The sequence below is a fragment of the Oncorhynchus gorbuscha genome, linkage group LG22 (genome assembly GCF_021184085.1).
Source record: "Oncorhynchus gorbuscha isolate QuinsamMale2020 ecotype Even-year linkage group LG22, OgorEven_v1.0, whole genome shotgun sequence".
NCBI classification, from domain to species: domain Eukaryota; kingdom Metazoa; phylum Chordata; class Actinopteri; order Salmoniformes; family Salmonidae; genus Oncorhynchus; species Oncorhynchus gorbuscha.
Window position 1 is genome coordinate 36,036,575 of NC_060194.1, and position 10,202 is coordinate 36,046,776.

At 41.6% G+C, this 10,202-nt stretch overlaps 1 protein-coding gene and 1 long non-coding RNA gene across 3 annotated transcripts; one reads left to right on the plus strand and one right to left on the minus strand.

The window, feature by feature from the left end:
* Nucleotides 1–259: 259 nt before the first annotated feature.
* On the minus strand, nucleotides 260–4,862 carry LOC124009724. Of its 2 annotated transcripts, none has more exons than XM_046321847.1 (3): nucleotides 4,704–4,862; nucleotides 2,594–2,715; nucleotides 260–2,344 (listed from the first exon to the last, which is right to left on the minus strand). In XM_046321847.1, the coding sequence occupies exons 2-3, from the start codon at nucleotides 2,596–2,598 to the stop codon at nucleotides 904–906; spliced, it is 1,446 nt and encodes a 481-aa protein (XP_046177803.1). In that variant the 5' UTR covers nucleotides 2,599–2,715; nucleotides 4,704–4,862; the 3' UTR covers nucleotides 260–903. The 2 variants fall into 2 exon arrangements, with proteins under 2 accessions (XP_046177803.1, XP_046177804.1); XM_046321848.1 differs by having other exon boundaries at nucleotides 2,594–2,712; nucleotides 4,704–4,858.
* Nucleotide 4,863: 1 nt separating this feature from the next.
* LOC124009725 lies at nucleotides 4,864–6,024 on the plus strand. The gene is made up of 2 exons (XR_006834316.1): nucleotides 4,864–5,482; nucleotides 5,662–6,024. It is a non-coding gene; the product is annotated as an uncharacterized LOC124009725 (long non-coding RNA).
* Nucleotides 6,025–10,202: the final 4,178 nt, after the last annotated feature.

Below are 10,202 nucleotides of genomic sequence, written 5' to 3' on the forward strand. Positions count from 1 at the left end.
GTGTTTCACTTTCCTAAATGGTGGTTCAGGACTGGCTGGTGGGTAATGGCTGACTCCGCTTGCAAACAATAGTGTGAATAGGTATGGAAACCACTATAGACCGACTACTGATATGAGATTTGTCCAAAATCACCATTGTCCAGCTCCATCATAATCCCAGTCTATCTTTTCACACTCATCTTCCAGGAACATATCATTGAAGGGCTCAAGAGTGGATCCTGGGATGATTAAAACCACCATTTTGTTTGTTTTTCTTAGGTTTTTATTGTATATTTTCTCTGAATTTATCATCGTTTTTTTGTGTTTCCATTTTCATAGAATTTTCACAAAACACAAAAATGAACACCAACAAACAGAACCAACAAAAGCAGGTAGCATGGTGGTTTTAGAGCACTGGGCCAGCAACCCAAATCCTCAGGCCGCCAAGGTGGAAAAATCTGCCGTTCTGCCCTTGATCATGGCAATTAACCCCCAACAACTGTTCCCCGGGCACCGATGGCGTGGATTCAGAGCGATTGGGTAAAATGAGGAATATGCATTTTAGTTGAATGCATTCAGTTGTACAACTGACTAGGTATCCACTCTTTCCCTACAAAGGTCTCCCGCCCATGATACATCAAACAGAAAAAATGAGAAAAAGACTCTTTAATGTACTGAATGATTTGTCATGAGGACAGGTCAAGTCTCCCTCCCACACCAACAACCTGTAGTCATCCCCTCAAAATAGCAAAGAAAGAGGAACAGAAGGGATACCAGGTAGCTTTTTGGAAACAGATTCCCTTTTACACTTCACACAGATTAACAATTAAAATACATCTAAATGAAAAACAGGGTATAGAAATGTTGTACAAAAGCAGTTAAAAATGAGAATATCAACGTCATATATCATGTTATCAGGTGAGCTCACCACTGGACAAGTCTCTCCCAGGGTGGAGTGCGTGCCTTTTCACCCCCAGATTTCTCCAGCATGAATCTGACCTGGACCCCAGGAGACATGGTCATACTAGACTCATACACATAGACGTCATACCCAGGTATATCTGCCCAATCAGAGTGGCTTTCCTCAGAGAAATGTACAGCCCATTGCCAGGTGTTATAATCCAGGGTGCCTTCAGAAGAGTAGAACCCAACCCAGGAGTTATGAAATGTTTTCTTCCAGGCAGTGAAGGATTTCTTTACATACAGACGAGCGCAGGCCTTTCCATCCTTTACGAAGAGCTGCAGACTGGCGTCATGTCCGTTAATATCAACAGGAATCTCTCTGTTGGCATCGTGAAACTCAGAACCTCTCCAGATCTCCTCTCCAGTTGGAGACCCAAATCCCAAGTAATTCCACCAATTGTTTACCTCCTTATGGAGCCGGACCTGGAGACCAGGGTTAAGGGGTACTGAGGTGTTATAGCTCCCTGAGGCTTTTTTCCCGACTGATGATCTTTCCAGCTCGCTCTTACTGTCACTGTTATTGTTCCTATGAAGAACCACCATTAAACCCTGGTCTAATAGCCTCTTGGGGATCCCACTCCAGATGATCCTGGCTTTTCCTCTATCTGTGGTTTTCACCTCAAGCTTAATCAATGCATTACCTTCATGCTTCAAGGTACTTTGTGATGTTACACGACATGATTGCGCCCTAAATGTAAAGGACAATACAATAGCCAGAAGAAGTGCCAGACCAGGTGTGTGTCCCCAGATGTTTTCCAGTTCTTGCAGACTGTTGTGGTTGATCTCTACATTATATATACGTGGAATGTCATTTCGGTCAATGGTTGCGAGACGTTGGATTTGTCTTAAGAGGTTGAAACTGACAAGGTATGTATTGTCTGGATCATAGCCAGTTCCTGTGTTTCCATTTGGTGGATAGTGCTGTGTGACATAGACCTCATCTACTATGAACTGATTGGACCCATCCTCCCTAACTCTGAGTATGACCCTGTCCCTGTTGTTCTCATGTTCCCTTGAGTTGTAGAATCTTCGAGTTACATAATCAGGAAGTGCCAAAGCACCGTTGTTGTTATTGTGAACAAGGTTCCCTAGTGAGTAGTAACTTTCACGTTGATGGGGCAGAATAGGTAATGGTCGGGGATCATCTGCATTTCTATAGAAATGAATGCCATAGTCTCTCCTGGCTGGGTTGAAATTGAGTCTCATGTTGCCGTTGTTGTCAATGTGAATGTTGTTGGCTAGCCAGTGGAGCAGCATGAGGCCGTGTCGAGGAGAGTTGTGACCAAACTCTATTCCCCTGAGGTCCTTTATTGAACTAAGGGTTCCTCTGACAGCGCATACTGAGGCCAGAGACAGACACAATATGAAACAACCCAGGATGCCCCTTCCAACCATGGTCGACCTAAGACAAAACAACGGTTGTGTCAAGGTTTGGAATGATACCTGTAACTTATTTCTAGTGGTTGGTAATACATTACAGTTCCAATGCAGATATTTTCTATCAATATCAAATCATTTCTGGGTAACAATGAAGTTCCTTACTATAGTAGATTTCCATTAAAGTGGACAAAAGTTGCTTTTTAGCAAATAACATTCTCAAGCAATAATTTTGCAGGCGCATAACTTGCGGGGGTAACGGGGGTATACTTACTTCATCAGCGTGCACTAGGTATATTATGCTCTCGCTATCTTCCTCTCTTTGTGGTGTTTGCTGAGGAGAGGTAGCTACAGGGCTCCAAATGAAGGGCGTCCGTCGGATTGTGTCTTTGTCTGCTGGATAATGAAAGAAAGTTGAACATGAGAAATCCAATTGAACATGAGAGAAATGCTGGTTTCAATGGCATAAGGAAGTGTTTCTAAAATAATTCCCTCAACATTTCTATGGTGTGATTTTGGTTAGGCTAATTTGAAATAAAGTAAGAAATGCCTCATAAAATGACATAAACCTCCATGTTTTAAATAACTATGTTCATGGTAAAAAAGGTTCAAACGGCCTCCGCTCGGATTGCAAGGTGGGTGATGTGTGCACCAGGCACTGTCCCTTCTTTCTGTTATGAACATTTGATTTGACAAACATCCCTTAAGGATGTAAACAGAATTAAGCCTTTAAACGTTCATGTTAATTATCCTACATTATATCACCTAGACAACACTTTGAGATGTAGGCTAATTATTTATGTACAGGTAACTGCCAAAATAAAGGAAGCACCAACATAAAGTTTCTTAATAGGGCACTGGGCCACCACGAACAGCCAGAATAGCTTCAATGCACCTTGGCACCATTCTTCCACTGAAATTCCAAATTGAGTGTTTTGTTGCTGGTGGTGGAAAACGCTGTCTCAGGCACCACTCCAGAATTTCCCGTAAGTGTTGAATTGGATTGAGATCTGGTGACACACACTTTAAACCCCCTTTGAGGCCCCTCTTTCAAAGTTACTGACATCTCTTCTTCTAGCCATGTAACCACAATAACGGGCAACTGGGCAATTTTATACATGACCCTAAACATGATGGGATGTTACTTGCGTAATTAACTCAGGAACCACACCTGTGTGGAGGCACCTACTTTCAATATACTTTGTGTCCTTCATTTACTCAAGTGTTTCCTTTATTTTATCAAACCGCAGCATCATATGATGCAAAATGGATCATTGGGGATGATTTCTGTATTTTGAAAGTTACACATCTTGAAAACTTGAGTGCTGACAAGAAAAATATTTGGGGACTGTACAATTCATAATAGACTAGTACTATGTGGTCAGCTAGCTAGCTATACCTATTGCCAGATAGTTAATAGATGATTTTGCTAATAAAAGCAGAATCTATCATGTTAAAAAGCTAACCCAATCATTGTTAAGACCAGCCATTATTAGGCAGTGTGGCAGTAAAGCATATTGCACATTTACATCACACAAAGATTGGAACTATCGGTTCAACTCATCTTTGCTGCCTGTAGTCAAAACAAAAGAAATGTTGTTGCCTTCATTCTGATTTCATTTGGTTGTCATGGAGTTTGAAGACGTGGCAGCGATCAACAAAGACACAAAGCAGATTGAACCATGTTGCCATCTGTCATATCCACCAGGAGAAGCTGGCTCTCATAGATGGGAAAACAATATGCCTGAAATGTATTTCTGGCAGTGACAGGCATGAACAGGTATTTGGTGCATTTAAGTTGAAGATTGCTGATGTTAATTTGTACATTTATGATTAATGGGTTTTGTTACCTGTTTTAACAAACCTTTTTCAGTTTTGTACCTATGTATTGTATATTGTTTTTTTTGTGGTGTGGTTATTTTTAATTGCACTGGCCCTTTAAAAAGTGTTCAGGACCAAAAAAACAGTTAAAGATCTGAAAATGTTGGTTTCATAAATATCTGAAATAAATCAACAAATGTTCCTTTTGGAGTGAAATGTCACTTTAATCTGACCTACCAGGTAAAATATTATTGGCACCCTTGATAAAGATGAGCAAAAAGACTGCATAAAATAAATATGAATACTAAGCTATATTGTATGCAAAATCTGAAATTATATTAATTTATACTAATACAATTGCTGAGAGAATGAGATTTTCTAAAACAAGTAAAGCAAAACAATGTAAAAAAAAAGACAGGAGTATGGTCCCAACAAGTTTTTTAAACTATAAGGTTTTTTCTAAAATAACATTTGGAAACTTGTAAACATGATTAATACTGTATTGTAATGTCATGTAATAAGTCCTCACATCAAAAAAGTATTAATAATAATAATCATCTCACCTTCTTGTGCAGCCAAATACCATAATCTAGTCTTGACTGTGTTTGTTTCTCTCTTCTCTATCAACAGAACCCGAGAATGAAACTAACTAAAAGGTGCTTCTTGTAGCCTACATACACATGACCAGTACACAGGGCAGATACAAAACAAGGGTAAGAAAAACTGAGTTTTACAAAGGCTGATCTGTGACGTCACTTGGTCACTCCTGTTTCATCAGAAATGAAACTTATCCCTAGAGTGAGTAAATTTCACTTTCAGAACGCAGAAAATATCATGGGCGGGATCTGAGAGTTTCTATAGAAATGAAAGCCATGCTTCTGGTACTAGGGATGGACATCCCGAATCTTTTCGGTGAGCCGGATCATTTGGCTACATTCAGCTAAAAGAGACATTTGGTTCCCAAACGACTCTTCGTTCAGTCGCGCTTAAAAAAAATGTACCTACGACTATGAAGCAATTGCAAATTTCTCATGTAAAGCCTAAAAAGTTGCCTGCCGTGATATCAGATCCTGACACGTGTGTTCACATACATTTTAACTGACCAAATGATTAGATGGCACTGCAAAAAGGAGCTGTCAGGAGGTCAACAAGTAGTAGTAACAGTATCAAAATCAGCGAGCCAAATGAACGGCTCTTTAACAAGTGATTCGGTTCCGAAAAGATCCGTTCAAAAAGAGCCAATGTGGAGTGATTCCTATCATGAATATTACGCTCTGAGACTCAACGCTGGAGAGTTTCCCCAGAAAAGATGGCTGACAAAAATACTAGGGGGGACAGTTGAGTATGTTAGTTAATGTAGAGAAATGATTATGCATATTTTTTTGTCATAAAGTTAATTTACGAAAATTGCTATTTAGCAAGCTTGCTGACTGGCTCAAATTAGCCTGCTAGCTCGCTAACGTTACCTTTATGGGCATCTTGACATGAGTATGAAATTGTAATTTGTGTTTCATGTTTTAGGGTCTCCTGAGAACCATCAAACCAGGCTGTCAGTCTTGTGAAACAGTGGATGTAAAGAATCTAGCTAGCTAAAGCATTTACTGCAAAATTGAATGGACAATTTTGTAAGTTGGCCTTGCTGATATTTTCCATGCAATGCAGTTGAAGTAATGTAGTTAGCTAACTATTTTCTTGCTTTTTGTGTAGTGGAGGATAACAATAATTGTATGCCTATGGATGTGTAGCTAGCTATGTAGCCGATCTGTGTATGGAACCTAAAATGTTTGGTATAAATATTAGTTCAGAACAGTGTTTTTAATTGCTTCCAACAGTTAATCATTAATCCCCAATAAATATGCACATGATTGTTAAATGTCAATAGTACAATGTCAATATTAAATAGCTAGCTATGAACCTCAGCTATCATAGCTGGTTGTATTGACTTCAAGACACTCTGAAAAGCATCAAATTATTTTATTTACCTTTGTTTAACTAGGCAAGTCAGTTAAGAACAAATTCTTATTTTCAATGACAGCCTAGGAACAGTGGGTTAACTGCCTGTTCAGGGGCAGAATGACAGATTTGTACCTTGTCAGCTCAGGGGTTTGAACTTGCAACCTTCCAGTTACTAGTCCAACGCTCTAACCACTAGACTACCCTATTGATTGAGTAAAATGTAATAACTTTGTGCCAAGGATGCAAGTTGTACTGTAAATACATGCAGTTATTACCAAGCATGAGTTTCTGACATTGTAGCCTGTACATTGAATATATTCACTGATCATGTACTCTACCTTGGCAAATAAAGGTACGGGTCATGTATGAATGTCTGTGAGACATAGTTTTTCAGTCATATCCAATACCAGGAGTATTGTAAAGGGTTGCACTGGTCGAGTCTGGTATCAGGATAAGTATGACACTGAGTCACCGATTTTATGCAATGTATTTTTTATTAGCTAAGCAATAAGTGGTCAATGCAATTTTCATATATATGGGTCCGCTGTAACACCACCCAGGGTAGAACAGAGAACTGGCCAACACCCTAAAGATATCTTCTGACAATACTCTGACATTGACTAACAAATAGCCTATCAAAATGTTGGAAATTATAAGCAGAATCATATCTCAATCAAGCAACAACAACAAATCCTGTCCCCCATGTCCAAAAAATTGTTCTGCATACTGTAGCCTATAGTGCATATTCTATATTTGCAGGTTAGGGTTGAGTGCAGGCCTCAGCTTTTCACTTTATCACATATTGTCGGACAGTTGCGGATAGGATATTAGGTGAACAAACAGCTGACCTGGGCACCACTCGTCCCCAGTGCTCTGCTCTAGAATCAGGCTGTCTTCGGGAGGTCCAGGGTGCCATCCCTGAGGACCAACGGCAGATTGCCGCTCTTCCTCCCAAAGCTGCCGACATCCACTAACCGGAAGAGGTAATTGGCATCCACAACCGCCAAGAGGACAATGGAAAATGTCCCCTTGTAGTTGTAGAACAGGGAGCTGGAGTTTAGGGGGGATTGCAAGACCACAAGCTTGCCATCCACTGATCCCAGACGATAAGGAAAGTTCCACCGTTCTTCAAAGCCAGTAGCTTTGGCCCTCCAGTCGTCCTTGGTTGGGACAGGCATGAATTCCCTAATGTGAACCTCTTGATGATGCACCCAACCTGCACAGTAACTGGAGGCAATGGTTTTGAAGTCATCTCCAGTTACAAGGTATCTGGAGTAATAAGGAAGATAATGTCAGACTTTTACGTCACCAGGTCACTGTATTTGGGGACTTTCTCCCATTTTTCTCAATCTCTGTCGAGGATGCCTGGTCAATCTTTAAAAGTAATTTCCTCACCATCTTAGATAAGCATGCCCCGTTCAAGAAATGCAGAACTAAGAACAGATATAGCCCTTGGTTCACTTCAGACCTGACTGCCCTTGACCAGCACAAACACATCCTTTGGCGGACTGCAATAGCATCGAATAGTTCCCACGATATGCAACTGTTCAGGGAAGTCAGGAACCAATACACGCAGTCAGTCAGGAAAGCAAAGGCTAGCTTTTTCAAGCAGAAATTTGCATCCTGTAGCTCTAACTCCAGAATGTTTTGGGGACACTGTAAAGTCCATGGAGAACAAGAGCACCTCCTCCCAGCTGCCCACTGCACTGAGGCTAGGTAACATGGTCACCACTGAATCCATAAATCCATAATAATCGAAAATTTCAATAAGCATTTCTCAACCATGCCATGCCTTCCTCCTGGCAACTCCAACCCCGGCCAACAGCTCCGCCTCCAGAGTTCAGTGTGTCAAATCGGAGGGCATGTTGTCCGGACCTCTGGCGGTCTCTATGGGGGTACCACAGGGTTCAATTCTTGGGCCGACTCTTTTCTCTTTATATATCAATGATGTCGCTCTTGCTGCGGGTGATTCCCTGATCCACCTCTACGCAGACGACACCATTCTGTATAGTTATGGCTCTTCCTTGGACACTGTGCTAACTAACCTCCAAACGAGCTTCAATGCCAGACAACACTCCTTCCGTGGCCTCCAACTGCTCTTAAATGCTAGTAAAACCAAATTATGCTTTTAAACCATTCGCTGCCCGCACCCTCCTAGAATATGTGGACAACTCTAAATATCTAGGTGTTTGGCTAAACTGTAAACTCTCCTTCCAGACTCATATTAATTATCTCCAATCCAAAATCAAATCTAGAATCGGGCTTTCTATTTCGCAACAAAGCCTCCTTCACTCACGCCTCCAAACTTACCATAGTGAAACTGACTATCCTACCTATCCTCATCTTCGGCGATGTCATCTACAAAATAGCTTCCAACACTCTACTCAGCAAACTGGATGCAGTCTTTCACAGTGCCATCCGTTTTGTTACCAAAGCGTCTTATACCACCCATCACTGCGACCTGTATGCTCTAGTCGGCTGGCCCTCGCTACATATTTGTCGCCGCACCCACTGGTTCCAGGTCATCTATAAGTCTATGCTAGGTAAAGCTCCGCCTTATCTCAGATCACTGGTCAAGATAACAACACCCACCCGTAGCACACGTTCCAGCAGGTATATCTCACTGATCATCCCCAAAGCCAACACCTCATTTGGCCGCCTTTCCTTTCCTTGCAATTCGTGCCAGTGACTGGAACGAATTGCAAAAATCGCTAAAGTTGGAGACTTTTATTTCCCTCATCAACTTTAAACATCAACTATCTGAGCAGCTAACCGATCACTGCAGCTGTACATCGTCCACCTGCAAATAGCCCACCCAATCTACCTACCTCATCCCCATACTGTTTTTATTTAATTTACTTTTCTGCTCTTTGCACTCCAGTATCTCTACTTGCACATCATCATCTGCTCATTAAGTTGCTAAATTATAATTATTCGCTCCTATGGCCTATTTATTGCCTACCTCCTCATGCCTTTTGCACACACTGTATATAGACTTTCTTTTTCTACTGTGTCATTGACTTGTTTATTGTGTTATTGGCTTGTTTATTGTTTATTCCATGTGTAACTCTGTGTTGTTGTCTGTGTCACACTGCTTTGCTTTATCTTGGCCAGGTCGCAGTTGCAAATGAGAACTTGTTCTCAACTAGTCTACTTGGTTAAAGGTGAAAATAAATAAAAATAGTCTGAGAGAGGCTGGACTGAGGGCTTGTATACCTGTTGTAAGGCAGGTCCTCACCAGACATCACCGGCAACAGCGTCGCCTATATGCACAAACCGACTGTCGCTGAACCAGACAGGACTGGCAAAAATTGTTCTTCACTGATGAGTCGCGTTTTTGTCTCACCAGGGGTGATGGTCGGATTCGCGTTTATCGTCGAAGTAATGAGCATTACACCGAGGCCTGTACTTTGGAGCAGGATCAATTTGGAGTTGGAGGGTCCGTCATGGTCTGAGGCGGTGTGTCACAGCATCATCGGACTGAGCTTGTTGCCATTGCAGGCTGTGCGTTACGTGGAAGACATCCTCCTCCCTCATGTGGTACACTTCCTGCAGGCTCATCCTGACATGACCCTTCAGCATGACAATGCCACCAGCCATACTGCTCGTTCTGTACGTGATTTCCTGCAAGACAGGAATGTCAGTGTCGGTCACAGCGGACAGAGGAGAGAGAATGTAGAGGATGGACTTTTGCCCAAATGGGAAAAGGCCAATGTGCAGATACAATTTAAGGGTCAACAAGGGTCAGCAACACTGAGTTAATCAAAGATTTCTAAAGTGAACAGCAAACTTGGTTTTAAAAAACAGATGAAGCAACACCTCACGGTATAACTCCTCTCACCTATTTGATCTAGATATTGTGTGTATGTGCTAATATGTAGGCAATGTGTGAAGTTTGAAATGTAGTTCTGTCCTTCAGCTGTCCTTGTCTATGAATGTTCTGTCTTGAATGTTCTGTGTTCTGTCAGGAACAGGCCCAGATCCCCGTCATTTCCATGAAGAAAAGACAGAGGAAAAAAGGACGCAATGAAAATAAAATTGATGACCTACGGTTAGGAATAGCAGGGCTTGAAAACTATTACGTCTACAAAGGGAAACCCAGACAC